At 37.1% G+C, this 18,902-nt stretch overlaps 1 protein-coding gene across 2 annotated transcripts in view; it reads right to left on the bottom strand.

Annotated features, from left to right (window-relative positions):
* Positions 1-12,284: 12,284 nt before the first annotated feature.
* The window catches only part of LOC146004034 (uncharacterized), a 59,265-nt gene continuing 52,647 nt past the window's right edge, over positions 12,285-18,902 (bottom strand). For both annotated transcript variants that reach the window (XM_083142612.1, XM_083142611.1), the window contains exons 12-13: positions 18,089-18,191; positions 12,285-14,808 (exon numbers count right to left, since the gene is read on the bottom strand). In XM_083142612.1, the coding sequence (XP_082998738.1) occupies positions 14,693-14,808; positions 18,089-18,191 (219 nt within the window). In that variant the 3' untranslated portion in view covers positions 12,285-14,692. The remainder of the gene's footprint in view (positions 14,809-18,088; positions 18,192-18,902) is intronic.

The following is an 18,902-nucleotide window of genomic DNA, read 5'->3' as shown; positions in this document are numbered from 1 at the left end:
AAAGTTTGGTAAAACCCCCATTTTCCTGCATTGTTTTAAAAATCTAATCCTGATTAAACCCTTATTCAACTTAATCCTCTTATTTTCTAGTGCACGCACTTTTCTCCCCGTATCGGAGATCAATAGCATTTTATAGGTTTGTCGCGTGTTACTCACAAATCCAGAATATAGAAAAGGAAAGTTAAAAATTGTACTTACGTAAGTGAGTATAGTGCTCTTATTGTAGAACGACGTTTCAGAGATTGACTATCTCTTTCCTCAGGTTCGTATAAAAACTAAGTACTTGGCATAGTACTGCGTCAAAAATGTAATATGAGGATTGTGGTTAAGGGTTGGTTAGGGTACATTTAAAATATTAAGTTTTTGCCATTAGAAGTACGTAAAAAACCAAGCCGTTCCCTAATAAAACTTGTACAGTAGACCTATCCACAGTTAAAAAAGTTAAAAAAGTTAAAATTCTAAAAAACCTGCATAAATCACAATGCAACCTGCAGGTTTGGCCTTTCCTACCCAACTGTGCTTATCTATCCACATGAAGGTCAATTCTCAACGAATATTTCCCCTCCCCTTAATTTTCTCGTTTCCCCTTATTACGTCACAAATCCAACGTGAATTCACGCTCCTCTCTTGCAGCTTGCATAACTTCCGGAGTGACGTGGAAACCGATATTGGGTTCAATCTTCCAGGCTTTATCCCATTTTTTGAGGAAATTGATCCACCCTTCTTCCAAATTTCCTTCGTCCCTATTAAGATTACTCTTCCCCCCTCTACAAATACTCGCTGTTTCATACACGTTTCTTCCTAGTTTCCTCCCCTCTTTTCTAATTACCTCTTTTTTTGCGATTCTATGCCCACTTTCCAAAATATGTTCTGAGAGACCCGTTTTGGGAACTTTTTCCCTTATGTCCTTTTCATGCTCGCTCCATCTTTTACCCATATTTCGGCCCGTCTGTCCTATGTACTCCTTCCCGCATTGGCATTCTATTCGATAAACCCCCTTCTGTTTTTCCGGTATTTCCCTAGTTGTCTTTCCTTTCTTATAATCGGTGAAGTATTTTTCTACATTCTTTCCGCAAACGATTCCAAAATCTCTCGTTATTTTTCCGATACGGATTGATGGTAAGGGATGCCAACGTACTTTACCCTCCTATTTTCGATTTTTTCCCCCTCTTTTTGATCCCCTTCTTTCCTAATAATTTTCCGTGCTCTCTCCGCTATCTTATCCATTTCTCTATTTGTGTATCCATTTTTTAATCCTGTTTTTCTTATCCACCGAATTTCGTTGTATTTTTCTTTTTCATTATTGCATAGTCTACTGGCCCTAATAAAAAGGTTAAGGAATACGTTTTTCTTTGTTATTTCGGGGTGCGCCGATTCCTTGTTAATATATAAGTTCCCCGATAGGGGTTTATGATGTACTCCTGTTCTAATCCTATTCCCTTCTTTCAAGATACTAAGATCCAGGAAATTGATTTTTCCATCGCTTAAGTTTTCCCTAGTGAAGTTTATTCTTTCGTCTTGTTTTTCTAATTCTTCAAAAACCTTGTTCAGTGCTACCCCCTTTCCTATAATCAAGATATCATCAACGTATCTCCCATAATATTTAATACCCATTCCTGTTTTTTCCAAAGCTGCCTTCTCAATGAAGTGCATAAAAATGCTCGCTACTATACCCGAAATGGGGTTTCCCATCGCCAAGCCTTCTTTTTGTCTATAAATACCTAAAGAGTTGATTAGGATTATGAACAAGGGGCAGAAATTTGCAATAGGGGTAGAGAAACTTGAAAAAGAGGAATTCATAATAGCAGCAGAAACGATCGTAACAACTATTGACGAAAGGGAGGATAAAACTGAGGTTAGACAAAGGATACGTAATATTGTAGAACAACACTTGCAAAAAGAAATTAAAAAGGAAACGAACATGAAAGGGGGAGATAGAACACGGAAAGAGAAAGTAAACGAAAACCTAAGACGCGATTTAAAAAATGTAAGAAAATGGGTGAAGGCGAATAACGTATTTCTAATTAGGTCTGATAAAGAAAACAAGATGGTTATCATGGACAGAGAGGAATATCACCAAAAATTAGAAGATAGCTTTAAAGGTAACGATTTTGAGAAAATAGAGAAAGACCCTATTAATAAGATTAGAAGAGAGATCAAAAAAGGGGTAGAGACAAGCATTACATTGGGCACAAGCGAAAAGAAAATCCTTATTAAGGAAATTAAAGTTGGCAACATACCAATTGCTTTTGGAATACCTAAGACACACAAACAAGGCATACCACTTAGGCCTATTATACCAACATACGAACATCCGGGATATGGGCTAGCAAAAATGCTGGTAAAAAGAATAAGGAAGGTAAATGAGAACACCCAATATAGCGTTAGGAATGCCGTAGAAGTTAAAGAATGTATAGAAAATCTGGAAATTGATGACGAGGACACAATAAGTAGTTTTGATGTTGTTAACTTATACCCAAGTGTACCGAGGGGGCGGGCGGGAGATTGTTTACTAAGGTGGCTGTTAGAAAAAGGAATAGACATCCTAACTGCTTGGGAATATGTACGATGGTATAACCTTGTAACGGAATATAACTTTTTCTATGTCAATGACAGTATTTATAGACAAAAAGAAGGCTTGGCGATGGGAAACCCCATTTCGGGTATAGTAGCGAGCATTTTTATGCACTTCATTGAGAAGGCAGCTTTGGAAAAAACAGGAATGGGTATTAAATATTATGGGAGATACGTTGATGATATCTTGATTATAGGAAAGGGGGTAGCACTGAACAAGGTTTTTGAAGAATTAGAAAAACAAGACGAAAGAATAAACTTCACTAGGGAAAACTTAAGCGATGGAAAAATCAATTTCCTGGATCTTAGTATCTTGAAAGAAGGGAATAGGATTAGAACAGGAGTACATCATAAACCCCTATCGGGGAACTTATATATTAACAAGGAATCGGCGCACCCCGAAATAACAAAGAAAAACGTATTCCTTAACCTTTTTATTAGGGCCAGTAGACTATGCAATAATGAAAAAGAAAAATACAACGAAATTCGGTGGATAAGAAAAACAGGATTAAAAAATGGATACACAAATAGAGAAATGGATAAGATAGCGGAGAGAGCACGGAAAATTATTAGGAAAGAAGGGGATCAAAAAGAGGGGGAAAAAATCGAAAATAGGAGGGTAAAGTACGTTGGCATCCCTTACCATCAATCCGTATCGGAAAAAAATCGGAAAAATAACGAGAGATTTTGGAATCGTTTGCGGGATGAAAGCACCAAAGAATGTAGAAAAATACTTCACCGATTATAAGAAAGGAAAGACAACTAGGGAAATACCGGAAAAACAGAAGGGGGTTTATCGAATAGAATGCCAATGCGGGAAGGAGTACATAGGACAGACGGGCCGAAATATGGGTAAAAGATGGAGCGAGCATGAAAAGGACATAAGGGAAAAAGTTCCCAAAACGGGTCTCTCAGAACATATTTTGGAAAGTGGGCATAGAATCGCAAAAAAAGAGGTAATTAGAAAAGAGGGGAGGAAACTAGGAAGAAACGTGTATGAAACAGCGAGTATTTGTAGAGGGGGGAAGAGTAATCTTAATAGGGACGAAGGAAATTTGGAAGAAGGGTGGATCAATTTCCTCAAAAAATGGGATAAAGCCTGGAAGATTGAACCCAATATCGGTTTCCACGTCACTCCGGAAGTTATGCAAGCTGCAAGAGAGGAGCGTGAATTCACGTTGGATTTGTGACGTAATAAGGGGAAACGAGAAAATTAAGGGGAGGGGAAATATTCGTTGAGAATTGACCTTCATGTGGATAGATAAGCACAGTTGGGTAGGAAAGGCCAAACCTGCAGGTTGCATTGTGATTTATGCAGGTTTTTTAGAATTTTAACTTTTTTAACTTTTTTAACTGTGGATAGGTCTACTGTACAAGTTTTATTAGGGAACGGCTTGGTTTTTTACGTACTTCTAATGGCAAAAACTTAATATTTTAAATGTACCCTAACCAACCCTTAACCACAATCCTCATATTACATTTTTGACGCAGTACTATGCCAAGTACTTAGTTTTTATACGAACCTGAGGAAAGAGATAGTCAATCTCTGAAACGTCGTTCTACAATAAGAGCACTATACTCACTTACGTAAGTACAATTTTTAACTTTCCTTTTCTATATTCTGGATTTGTGAGTAACACGCGACAAACCTATAAAATAAAATTTATCTTATCACCTCCACATTGAAGTCACTCATATTTGTCACCAGCCTCTTCTCAATTGATAGCATAGCAAGGGCAGTTAAGCGGTCCTGGGCCATTGCATTTCTTAGAAAAGTCTTGATTCTTTTCAGGGAAGAGAAGCATCCTTCAAGTTTGGCGGTTGTCATCGGCATTGTGGCTACGATTCTTAGTAAAATGGTAATTTGGGAAAATGTATTTTCCAAATTATTCTTTAGGATTACGTTCAAAAGAGGGATGGCTCCTTCTACAGAACGAAAGTCATCTCGTTCGTACAACACAGAGAGTTCAGTATGCAACTTCCTCTTGTTAAGAACTGGATAACTTCGGACTGCTATGTCCAATTCACGTTCTGGAAAGTCATTCGTGTATTCCGGGAATCTTGAAGAGTTAAGCAATTGCGCAGAATCCAAATGATTTGAGAATACAAATCTGTATGAAGCTTCGGTGGTGATGCGATCGCACACTTCTTTTGCATCTGATGTCAGATCTGATTCACGACGCCGTCGCTTATTTGCTTGGGTGGTTTCTGATTCTCTAGGTAGGGAGTCTACATTATCTCGTACCTTTTGGATGGCGCTCTTGAAAGCAGCAGTGGCATTTTTTCCTTTTCCTGTCTCGGTCTGTCTTGCTTGCAATTGATTGTACAGTATATCGACATGCGGCATAATTAGGTGAAAGAACGAAAGCCAGAAAACAAATTCACATTCCTCCAGACTGTGACACAGGCCTTGCGCTTCTTGAATGGTTGTGCATGACGCTGAATTTTCCAAGTCATGCAAACAGTTTGCAAGGTCTTCTTGACATTCGCACACAACATTTACCGTATGCGATTTAAAATTCCACTGTGTTCCTGAGCCAGAAGGAATACGACGTGCAACCTTGGTTTCCAATGACAAGAGTCGCTGAGGTGAGCGTGAAACGAACGTTGGAAATACCTACAAGCTGCAAGAAAACACCATAGCTGTTTGATTTTGCGAAGCAGCTCCTTCCATTATTAAGTTCAATTGGTGCGCATAACAGTGAATGTAATGAGCAAGTGGAAAGTGTTCTTTGATGCGAGATTGAACTCCATTTTTCTCTCATCACCAAAGCTCCATCAAATGTTTGTGCAATTATTTTATCCGGTTGCTCACCAAATAAACTGTTCATTTCTTTCATGATCCAATTGAAAATTGCTTCTGCGTCCTGTCCGTCCAGATTAAGTAAGCTCCAGAATCTTTCCCGTACAACCCCCTTAAGTTCGTACCTGTATACGAGAACCAACTGCAACTGATCGGATATGTCTGTGGTTGCATCACACATCAATGCCACAAATTTTGCTTCTGACATTTCTTTTACAATCTTCTCCTGGCACACCTCAAGCACACAGTCTAATAATTCATTTTGGATGGTTTTCGAGGTGCCTTTAACCTTCTAGCGGGCGCGTTCATAATCGTGTCACCAGCGGGCGCGTGATGCATTTTTTACGTCATTTAGTATCAGTCATTCATTATGAGCGAGGATTTTTATAATATAAACGTAATTTTTTTGGGTATACATTTATTGATATCATATCTGAGGTTTATATAAATGAAACATATTTAAATACAAGTTAGAATGCTGAAACAAATTAAAAAATACAGTACGTAACTTATTACATATTTATAGCGCACCACGCTTTTCATCAGCAGGCGCATGTCGTACTTTTTACGACAGATATTCCTGCTGAAAACCTAAATGTTACAAGTATTTTTTTTTCAGCATTCTAACTTGTATTTCAACATGTTTCATTTATATTAACCTCAGATATGATATAAATAAATGTAGACCCAAAAAAATATGTTTATATTATAAAATTCCTTGCTCATAATGAATGATACTAAATGATTCACTGTCATATTGATTGACTTCTATATATTCGTCACTTAAGTCCCTATCACTGTCCAATTCATGTGATCCGTCTTCATCAGGAGAAACTTGAAGGATACGCTGAATTTCGCTCATGTCTACGTTTTGTCGACTCATTTTCAACAATGACCGGACGAAAAAATTACAGAACAGGAGCAGGCGCGAAGTGCAAACTTTACGACTCGGTGTTCTGATCTGAAATAAACAACAATTGACAGAGTATAACATATGGATTAGTAATAATGACTGCTAATATGCAACACAAAATACCTCTTTGAGGAATACATTGGTCGACGAATTCAAAGGAAACACAAGAAAATTAAAGAAAATTACTTTTGGCGTAAATTTTGCGCAGGCGCGCCCGCTCGAAGGTTAAATACAGTGCTGTCGTCGAGATGTTTTTTAACACCGTTGTCTAAACTGCTGACAAAGTCAACGAGCCTTAAAAATACCCCAGGGTTTGCGGAGGAATCCGTTTCATCATGGCCACGCAGGGCCAACTCAAAAGCTCCACAGAACTTGATGCAGTCTATGATTTTTGACAAGATGTAGCGATTTTTTTCAACTTGTTCATTATGCTTTTGAAGCGATTCTAGATAAGCGTAGCTTAACTGCGTTGCTATGTTGACAGTTCCGAGAGAGACAAAATTTAACTCATTATTCATGTGCTTTTTGCTTTCACTATGCTATGCTTTCTCATATATTCACTTAAATGTCCTAGATCTTTTACCCCTTTTGTTAGACCACGAATCATTACTTCCAAAAAGTATGCAAGAAAAACAGAATAATGAATTTCGAATTTGACACCCACAAAGCCATGGTTCACTATCCTACAGTTGCCTATTAAATTGCCTTTTATACATAGCGTTCTTACCTCCCTTTGCATTTTGCGATAGATCCAAATCTGGCAACGGCCATCCTAGCGCTTTTATTTCCAACTTTTCTTCAAGAGAAAGGTTGTTGCAACAAGGAATCCACCGAATTCATGGTACACTAACACACACTCACTTTCAATTCTAACAACAACAAAAAGCTAATCCTTCACAACAATGACCACCACTTCACACACCATGCGATTTTAACACAATGAACCGCGCAGAAAATTTTCAGGTCTGGAAGCCGGGGGAAAAAACGGTACTCTGTAAGTTTGTATCTTGACGATTGAAGTGCTACATAAACATAAGGAAATATATTTCTAGCATTTAAAAACAGGTAATTTAGATAAAATTAAAATTTCCTAAACATAAATTACATAGCAGAATCCACTTTCGGAAGCAAGAAAGGCATGAACTATAGTTTCAGATTTGCAATCTTTACAACTTAACACCGAAGGGGTAGTGTCAATTCGCGTTCCAACTTTTTGCAGCTGCTGCTAATGTATACGACATGTTACAAACATTACATAAGTCTACACTGATAACATACAGAACGTTTGAAAATTACATTAATAAACATTGTTCTGACAGAGGCAATAGGTTGTCATAGACTTTCTTCTTATACTGAGATGGCACACTTACCGTGCTGAGTTTTCCTGTAGCACACTAGAAGACGATTTTACTCGAGCCGAGACCCTATCCCCTGTACGAATCAAGGAGTGGGGTGTACAGTATTCATGCGCGGAGTGATGAAAAAGGGGCGAAAACGTGCTGTTGAGATTCTAGCACGGTACGGTATTCCTTATAGCCCCAACAGCGCGAGGGAAATACGTGGCGGCGCTGGTAAATGTTGAGGCTCTTAACAGGAAAAGTTTCATTTCACTTTAGGGCTTCATTAAACTTCTTGCATCTGTGAGATTTGCTTTTTTCTTCTTTTCATTTTAACAAATTTAGCAATGTGCTATTGCACGTATTAAGCAGCCCCCACTGTGTATACTTAGTTAGTTTCATAATTACATTATAAAGAACTGATATGATTACGAAGTTCCATGTCACCTCTGATCAATGTTCAGATGTCAAAACAGAAAATACACAACAGGTGATTGTTCTACTACTACTTAATAATAATGACAACAGTTACAAATTTTAACTAACCAAAAATCTGCACACCTTCACTTACTAATCCTTTGGGATTGATTTACATTTGGAATTTATGGACATGTATGTAAATTACTGCTTAACTTTACAGTCTCATAAAAATTCCTAAAGGATGAGTGATTTAATTAATTGAATATTTTTTTCACAATGTAATTAAAAAACAAACCTGTTAGGCCAGCTGCACACCGAACCTGACACGATGAGTCATTCTTGTTGCAAACTGACTCTGGGAACATTTAACATGGGGCTCTTATGAGCCTCTGCACACTGGACGAGACATTTGACTCGAGTCACGTTGTGACAGTTTGCGACAAAACAGTGCAGGTCGCGGGAATTTGGTCTCGGATGAGCATGTGAAAGTGAACTGGAATGCACCGGAACTCCATTCTGGCAAAAATCGGTTCCTGCTGCAACATTGGACATCCATTTTATTTATTTAATGCACCATACAAAAGTCAATTTTTGGTTACATTAATTCTTGTATAGATTGATTGATTGAGTTGGTGTTTTTAAGTCCGCTTTATGCACAGTAAGGCTAATCGGGACTGGACCTACAGTTTAAAGTAGAATCCGAACCACTATGTGCCTCCACTGGGTATCGAACCCAGGAACCCTTGATTGCAAGGCAAAGATGCTACCACTGTGCCATCGGGAGGCCCAGTTCTTGCAAAGAATAGATGAAAGAAATAAAAGAAAGTTCTTTTACTAAATTTGTCTCCTGTCGGTGAAATGTAGAAAAAAAATATTGCGGTGAGTGCTATTTGTTTAAGATGCAAATGAGAATCTAATTTCTTGAAATGACAGATGTGATAGATCTTGTACTTTGGATACAACAATAATAATAATCAGTGCTTTTTTTCAGGCGGTACGCAACAGCATGCCATACCAGTAACCTTTATATGTGAGAATGAAACTAAAACGATTTTATTTTAACGAAAGAAAAGTAAAAAAAGAAGAGAGAGAGAGAGTGAGTGTGTGTGTACATGTATGCATGATCATTTATTACCACAATATTTAGAGCAGTTCTCATGATGAACACAATAACAAATAATAACAACAAACCAACTTGTACCAAAAACTTTCATTCGACAAAAAAGCACTGATAGCACTTCTCATGGCACAATCACGGCATTATTATGTCATGGACAATATTTTACGTTCGATTAACGATAAAAACTAACCATACTAGTATTATTAGACCTTTCTAAAGCTATTGATCTTATCCATCATAATCTTCTCCTAGCAAAAATGAAATAGTTTTTCAAAGCCTGTAATAAACTGGTTTCAATCATATCTACAAGAAAGAAGACAGAGTTTTTTTACCCTGTCAACACCGCATCAACACCAATACCATTAAATGGAGGAGTCTCGCAAAGCTCCATTCTGGCCCACTTTTATACACAGTATATGTCGCTGATATATCAAAAACCATCTGCCATTGTAATACACATTGTTACGTGGATGACACACAGTTGATATCGTCACCACCATTGGATTTATTAAATAAGATAGAGAACCTAAACAATGCCTTACATGCCCTTAACAAGTGGCTCACTGCAAATTGGCTCGCAATTAACCTTAACAAATGCGTATACACAATCAATTCTAGGCTCTAACTATTATCTTGAACAAGTAAATTATGACACAATTAACATCAAAATTAAAAGCCAACTCATAATTTATGCATCAACGGTTAAAAATCTAGGCCTTACTTTCGATTCAAATCTTTCCCGGTCAGCGCAGTGCACAAAAGCATTTACAATAATGAGATCACTCTACAGGAGAAGAGACTTTTTCACTAGAGAAATAAAATTATACCTCATCGAAACTTTAATATATCCTATTTTTGATTATTGTGATGTGGTGTACGGAATATACAACGAAAAATAACAAACAGAATACAAAAAATACAGAATTCCAGCATTCGTTACGTTCTCTCAATCAGGAGAAATGAGCATATTTTATCCTTGTTCAATGCACACAATTCTTAACATGTCTAGGTGACATCTTCTGCATCAATGTTGATTAGTATATAAGATATTAAAATTACAAACACCTAGCCATCTCCACGACAAACTGACTTTTAGACATTCAATACATTCATACAATACGAGAGATCGGCAAAAAAATCAACATTCAACGACATTCTGCTGTCAGTTTCGAAATCTCCTTCTCCCTCTGGTCTGCAAAGATTTGGAATGCTCTTCCCAATTACGTTTCATTTGCTACATTACCCAAAAGTTTCAAAGAACGAGTTCTATTATATTTATTGCAAAAATAACAACTGAGCATTAGCTCGTACAAGCAAGCAACAACAAGAACAAAATAAGACCCTTTATTTTGTGAAAACTTACCTGACCGTACGAATATTTCAAATTGTGTGCATGTTATTTTAGTCTCAATCTGAAAATTGTGTATGTACATGTGTCTGCGTGTGTATTAATGTATCTGTAATTGTATTCTCTTAAAATTTTATTATTTTTCATTTATATCAAATTCATTCATGTTATACAGGGTAAGTCAAAATGATGGACCCGATTTCAGACATTTATTCTGTGAAATATAATAAACAAATGTTATTGTGAAACATGTGCTAAGAAAGGTAAACTGTCAAAGTTTTTTTCAAACAAATCACAAGTGTTCTATGTGAGCACCTTGCGTAACACGGCACACATCAAGCCGATAGTCTATCTTCTGCCAAACCTTGTGTAGCATGTTGCGGTCAATATCAGCAATGGCTGCTGTGATGCAGGCACGCAGGTCATCCAATGTTGTTGGAAGTGGTGGTACGTAAACATTATCCTTGACAAAACCCCACATGAAGAAATCACATGGGGTCAAGTCGGGGGAACGAGGTGGCCAATGAAGGAGAGGTCCATCCTCCGGAGATGCACGGCCTATCCAACGTTGTTCCAATGCCCCATTGAGATGGTCCCGAACGCTGCCATGGTAATGCGCAGGGGCACCATCCAATTGGAGCATGAAATCTGCGCTATCCTCTGCAAGCTGTGGAAGGAGCCATAGTTGCAGCATATCAAGGAAAACAAGTCCTGTCACAGTACGTTCATGGAAGAAAAAGGGCCCATAAATCTTTTCATGGGAAATGGCACAAAAGTCATTCACTTTGAGAGAATCGCGTTTCACAAATTCATGGGAGATAGCAGTTCCCCAAATCCTTACGTTGTGTCTAACTCACTTTCCCTGAAAGGTGAAAAGTTGCTTCATTACTGTAAATTAACCTCTCAGAGAACCCATCCGTTTCCATAAATGTGAGGAAATCAGCACAGAAGGACGTGCGCAAAGCATAATCAGTGCATTTTAAGGCTTGAACTAGTTGCAAGTGGTAGGGTTTCATTTGTAAACGTTTCCACAGAACCCGCCAGACAGTTTTCTGTGGAAGTTGAAGTTCTCTCGCTGCCCAGTAGGTGGACTTCTGTGGACTCCGCACGAAACATGTGCGAACTCGTTCCACAGTCTCTTCCCCAGTCGACGGACGGCCAATTGATTTTAGTTTACAGATGCAGCCCGAATCTCTGAAATGTTCATACCACTTACGAATGGCCTTCCACGTAGGTGGTTCTCTCTGATATTTGGTACGGAAATGCCGTACCTAATCACAGACTTGTTCACATGATAATCAAGCACACAGAAAGATCTCTGTTCTCCAGTTAACGCCATTTTCCTGCTCGCTGCTGACTCCTAGCGGTAGAAAGTGGAAACACTGCGTGGAAACTAAACTTTGAAAGTTAACCTTTCGAAGTGCATGTCTCACAATAACATATGTTTATTAGATTTCACAGAATAAATTTCTGTAATCGGGTTCATCATTTTGACTTACCCTATATATTTGATTTTAGTATTATAAATATACGTACGTAGGTACTGCAACATTCAATTACCAGTTATGTAATACAGCAGCTCAAAGCTGAACCTCACTCTGTAGTACATACAAATACTTTTCTATTCTATTCTATCATGTATGCATGAAGGAAATAAACTTCATATTAAAACACTGAATGCACACAAGCATTTTGATTATATAATCTTTCAGGAGTGAATGGGGATTGGTGTTCTCTCTTGAAAACAAGGAACTCAAAACTGATTTGTTCTAATCTTCTTTATTTAAGAAAGCCTTTCCAAAGTGGCACACACATATTAGACAGTCAAGAAATCTCTAATGGCAATCACAATGCTTTGTACAGGAAATATTTTTAACAAGATAATATCAGGAAAAAAGCTGATGGACATCAACACAAAAAAACCACCATATTTATAATGGAAATACAGATATCAACTTGTCATTTCTTTTTCAAACATTCAATATATGAACGATATCCAAGACAAGCAAGATGTCTTCAACTATCAACTGGGTCTTCAAGATAACTGAAGGGATTCTACACTGTAACTTTCATATGCAGAAAGATGTCTTATCAACGGGTACATTATCCATATCACAGAAGGCATTACATTACATGGCTTGGAGTATCTAGGATTTTTATTCTAAGGATACAATGGAAAAAGCACATTAGAAGGAATTTTTGAACTTTAACTTTTCTTATCTGAAAATGAAATATTTTGAAAAGTAGAATGTGTTTGTGGAAGTACCATAATGTATTTTATAGGCTAGCTTACATTATATTAATAGATGTGGAGAACAGTGGTGAGTGTAAGACTGAGGAAATATTAAAAAGTGGCAGTAGTATTTTTCAGGTAAAGTTATTAACAATAACATACGCTTTAATAACAATGCATGTACGGACAGATTGTCAGGAAGGATGAGGTGAAAACATCACACATTTTCAATCTGACTTCATCAATGAAGTTTGCTAACAACCCCCGAAAAGTTTCCCCCTTTCCAAGTGTCATATGAATTTTATTTTGCCTGGTAAATGTTTGTAAGTCTTACCTTATAAATAAATAAATATAAATAAATAACCCCTGGCACAACAGCCTGCGAGGGCCAGGGTCTACCTACCGACTGCCGGCTTCATTCCCACATGCCTCAGCAGAGCTGGGTGATAATCCAACCAGTTACGGGGTGACGTGTGGTCACGATGAACCCCTAGTCATTTTTGTAGGATTGCACGATCGGGTTACACTGCTCACTCCTAGCTCCGTAGTTTCTTCACGATGATGGCCACCGTCCCATACGCTTACTGAAATCTCAGAAGAAATGTATTTACGGTTCCCCCCAGGAAACTCAAACCAATGCACGTCCAGCAGCCTGAGCCCACTGCTTAAGCCCACATGGCCATAGTGTGGCACGTTACCTGCTATAACATGAGTTAAATTACAACTAGAAACAGTGGCATATTTAATGAGGACATACAAGTATGAATTTCCCAATTTTAGTGCACTTCATGTTTATGATAAATGAAAAACAAATTTGAGTTAATATGTTTCTCGTTTAGTTCATTGACACCTCAAACTGTTACATATTTGCCCAACTTATATTGATACACTTCCAGTATATTTCATTCTAAGGATACAAAGTTCTTCCCAATTCCGATCTGCACAGCTGGATAAAAATTAATTGGTTCATAAAATAACATCACAATTTTGTATTTCTTGTGAGGTTTATGCTGCTTACATGAAGTACAGTATGCTCTGTACAAAAACATAGAACACAGATTAACACGACAGTTTTAAAATTCAAATAATGTAGTGAAATAACTTGTGTTGCAATGGCTGTAGTCGTCATCACATTAGTAAGACATTATACATGAAAAGCAGCCTTGCACTAAAACTTTTAGCACACACACATTTATTTAAGAGTTAATAAACACAGAACAATCAGAATTGAGGAAAAGATTCAAGTTGATAAAGAAAGGTGGGGTAAAATGAAGAATCTTTCAGAATTTTTTTCTTCTTGCATTTCTACTGTAGACAAGTACACTCTAAAAGTTTTTCTATGTTAAATTTCTTCACAAAATTGTCTACAATGCTTAAATAATAATAATGCTCCAATCAGCAACATCTTCTAAGGGGCACGCAACACTTAACATCCAATAACTATGAGAATTTTCTTACATACATATATATATGTAAACGACACTGCCAAAGTGGAGAATATCCAGAACTTCTTCTAGGAACAAGACATTTGTACAGGAAAGCAATTAAATATTTTCGATGTTTACCATGTTTCTGCAATGAGACACTCTGCGTAGAACCCCTTCATTCTATACAAACCCTCTGTGTTCTCTATTAGCGAACACCGTACATAGCACACATTCTCAAAATATGTAAAAAAATTTACTTTTGTTTTTTTCAGTTTCCTAGCACAATGAAACAGTTATTCAAGTTTTAAAAAACATGTGAGCAATGCATGCCAGATTGCATGTTTATTATTAACGTGAGCTACCTCCAGTTCAGAAAAGAGTCTGTAATTTACATGGCATCTGGTTATGGACAATAGTATCTAAAGTTACTTTACTTTGCTATTGTGGCGATCTTTCAGATGGGAACCTGTACGCCCTGGTGCCAGGCGACAAGACCAAGTTCGCCAGTCCACAAATTTCACTCTGTCAGTTGATAAGGTATTCCCATTTTTCGCTTCCATAACAGGAATCCAACAAACACACCCAGACAGATGCCAAGGACAGCCATTGAGAAACCCAATCCAGCCACGGATCCTGCAACAAAGAGAATAATATTAGAAATTTCAGGGTGGTTACTCTCACAGAAAGTTTTCATTCAAAAGGTTTGTTTTAAGCTCAGATCGGTTAATTACAAGCGAACCAACAGTTTAACATGGGACATGAAACACGGTGCATGTGTCTCCACAGGGAATTGAATCTGGGGGCAAATGGCAGCATCATTTAACTCTACCATGCAATGTTAATTGAATTTTATCCATTGTTAGTGCTTTTTTTAATGCATGTAAAATTTGGTCCCTTACATTAAAAGAGGAACATGAATTAAGATTGATTGATTGATTTAGTTTATTTTACTTCGTGTTTTGTGCCTCTTGGATAATTTGCGAAGATGGGGATGAGGGATGAAATTGATGAATGGACATTTACAAACAACCAAGCCCGAGCAGGATTTGAACCCGGGATCCCTAGCGTCGCAGCGCGATGTGCTAACCACTCGGCCACAGGGTCAGGCCAAACATGAATTAAGAGTATTTGAAAATAAAAATATTTGGACCTAAAAGGGATGAGGTCACAGATGATTAGAGAAGGTTACATAATTTAGAACTGCATAATTTGTATTCATGTCCACATATTATTAGAATAATTAAAGCAAAAAGACTTAGGTGGGCAGGCCATGTGGCATGAATGGGAGAGAAAAGAAGAGTTTACAGGATTCTTGTTGGGAAACCTGATGGTAAGAGACCTGTATGAAGGCCAAAACGAAAACTTTGAGACCTAAAGGAAATCGATAAGGATGGAAAAGATTGAATTGATCTTGCCCAGGATAGGGACAGATGGAAGGTTTGTGTTGCTGCAGCCATAAACCTTCGGGTTTAAAAAGGCTAGAGTGTTAGCTAGTGTTTTTTCTTTTAACTAAACTCATGCTAACACTAGGTTTTGAGAGAGTACCATCTTCAGCTGGACAAATGTTTTTCTGCATGTTTTTTGGACACTGTTATGAAGGCTGATTCCTTGATTTTCCCATTAAACCCTACCCAGTTTGTCTTGTGGGAAGTAATGTGCTTAAGTTCGTAGTTTTATTTTTCCCCCTTTTTAGCATTTCTTCCACTCTTGGCTAACTGTGGAGATGAGGAAGAATGATGATTAGAAGAAAACTGATGAAAGGTTACTCACAAAGGAATGAATGCTTGAAGCTGGAAACTTCAGTGGCAAGATTGTGAGTCAACCTCTTAACTTGGTTACAATGGTGCTATTTTATTGCTGAATTACTAATTAATCTACTACCGGAGTCACATACAATAATGATAATTAATGTACATGTTGATGCCAATCACTAGTTTTAAAGCTTTAAAAGGCAATCATCTTCCCCCTTTCTTGAAATCCACAATTAACTGTTAACCCCCTGAAACATACAATTTCCTAGGTAAAATCAAATCTTTAATTAAGGGAAGAGTAAATAACAGTCACCCCTCCCTCTTTTTGTGGTCTAAAATACAGTGAACACCCAGACTACATCTCTCAAAGTAATAATGTAAACCTTCCATGAAGCTAGTTGGTGACAGCTTTAACAAAATGTACTTTGAATTTAATATGGTCCTTTTTCATGTCTGAAGAAATATCTTGCAAAATTCCCACCATTCATAATCAACAGACAACCTGAGTTAGAAACAGGCAACCCAAGTAAACATCACCGTTGGGCCAACACCAGTTTCTACGTGAGAAAGGTTGGCTTTACGTTAGTTAGCAAATTGACGTTGGTCTTATGTTGGGCCAACGGTGGTTGCCAACGTTTGCCTAACCATGGAAACGTGAGTCAAAATCAGTTTTATAAACAACTTTTTAATGCTAAGACAACTTTTAGGAGAATGCTGAAAATTCTAAGAGTGTAAAATAAATGACATGTAACAGTGTTTCTTTTCGAATATTTCAGTCACAGCACATACTGGAAATATAATACAGTAAAAATGGCATGTCCTGGAACCTCTGTAAGAAGGAAACCTGTAAATACGGAGAAAAAAGACCCAAGAATGGACTGATTTTATACCTGAAAATGACCTGCTTAAGGCGGAAACGGAACACCATTTAAAGACCATCGAGATGTTTTTATTCTCAGTAAGATGGAAATTTCTTCCTTTATTTTTTCGCTCGCAAGAAAGCAATGCAATACTGTAAGTGGAACACCCCTCTGTTACCACTCGCTTATCGGTAACATTGTCGATACGAAACAATGTGCTACAATACTCATAGCTGTTAGGATTCAGTTTCTTTCTTTCATCTCTTACCATCTTTTTCCACTTTTCTTTGTCTATTTCTCCTCTGTTCTTTCGTCATCTTTCTATTTTTCTTGTTATCTCTCTTTGTTTCTTTTCTTCTTCAGTTTTATCTCAATCTTTCTTCACCTCTCTAATTCCATCTTTCAATTTTTCTCTTCCCTCTATGCACATTGCGCTACGATGCCAGGGGTCCCAGGTTCGAACCCTGGCATGGGCATGGATGTTTGTGAATATCCATTTTACTTTGCTTTTTGTGCCACTTTTGGCTAATGTACAAAGATGGGGATGAGTGATGAAATTGATGAATGTATCACATTTTTATTCATGTACGTACATGCATTAGTACTCTTCATTATAAGTAATGCGAAATGTAAATCTGTCTTTCCATTATTTCCTGCACCGCTCTATACTGTATTTAAAGTCAACACTGTAAAAGAAGGAAAACTGCTAAGACGGAAAATTTTGCTCGGAACCATCATGTTCCGGGATAGACAGGTTTTACTGTATATTTGTAATGAAAGCAGAGGCTATTTTTAACTTGCAGTCATTCACTAGTCCTTAGTCAACTGCCATGGATGAAAGATGTGTTGGGAATTGCTTATTGTTTGCCTCTTTTGCTGTTGTAGAACAAAAATATTTTATCAGGTATTATTGTGAAGGTGGTTAAACAATGTTATCTGCAGACTAAATTCCATGACCGATGGAAAAGTAAGTAAACTCTAGAAGGTTCTTGTGCTACCACTTGAAGGTATGCCTTCAAAACAATGACACCATGTGACTGAGATAGTGCTGTGTATTTTTTTTTTATTTTCATAAATAACTTGAACTATTGTTTACATTTGGCCTCAGAATAAATTATGTATATATCAGAAAACAAACTTATCCACTCTTTAGTTTTCAGTACTAGTAGTAAAACCATACGTTGGGCCAATGTAGTAAAACCATATGTTGGCCCAACGTTGGGCCAACCACTTTTGGATACTTGGGAAGTAAGACACAGTTGCAATGATGAGGCAATAATAAGTTTGTTAACTCTCTCTTACCTGCAGTGTAATTTGCATGAAGGTACATAACAGATCTTCTTCTTGACAAAGGATGAAGTGACTCGGTTGACTTCTCAAGTGAACCTGGTTCAATTTGGACCAACTACAACAACAACAACAAAATCAGTAACATGGGCATTTTTCACCAGGATATGCGAGATGTGATAAAATATAAAATTACATGGTAATATTATTTTTCACTTCATGCAGAAAAAAGCAACTGCACTAAAATAAATTTACTTAAAAAATTGCATTGCCTAATGCAGAAATGACTCAAACATTTCCATGCACAAAGTAAGGATTCAACAAAAGTAATCCATTTACATTTGAAGCTATTATATATAATATAAATTGAGTTCGCAACTGTTGTTTAATAATACATGGTTACTACATTTTTTATTATGAAATTCCCTGACAATTCCAGATATTCCTGTTCAAAATGAAAATTTTCCAGACATGTTTATCATCATGATTTTTGCTTTTGAACCTTGTGTTTTTCAATTAAATATAAAATCTGTTAATTATTATGAATATTCACTTTCTAAACTTTTTTCATTTTTTGGCAAATTTCATTCTACACACACAAGATCATGTGAAAATTTGAAGAGTAAAATGCAAAATTACAATTGGCATCAAATGTATAGGGTACTGCAATCATGTGCATCTAGCCTTCAGGCTAAGGTAACAGAGGTACATTATTTCCCCATAACAGATCTCCACAATATAAAAACAACAGAAAAAGTTCATAAACCATACACAATTTTTTATTTTCTGGCAGATTTATAATGTCGTAGAAAATGATGCTTTATGGCTT

This window comes from Lepisma saccharinum, chromosome 21 (assembly GCF_977018435.1).
Source record: "Lepisma saccharinum chromosome 21, izLepSacc3.1, whole genome shotgun sequence".
Lineage (NCBI taxonomy): Eukaryota > Metazoa > Arthropoda > Insecta > Zygentoma > Lepismatidae > Lepisma > Lepisma saccharinum.
Note: the sequence above shows the minus strand (reverse complement) of the source record. Positions and strands in the feature narration are given on the sequence as shown.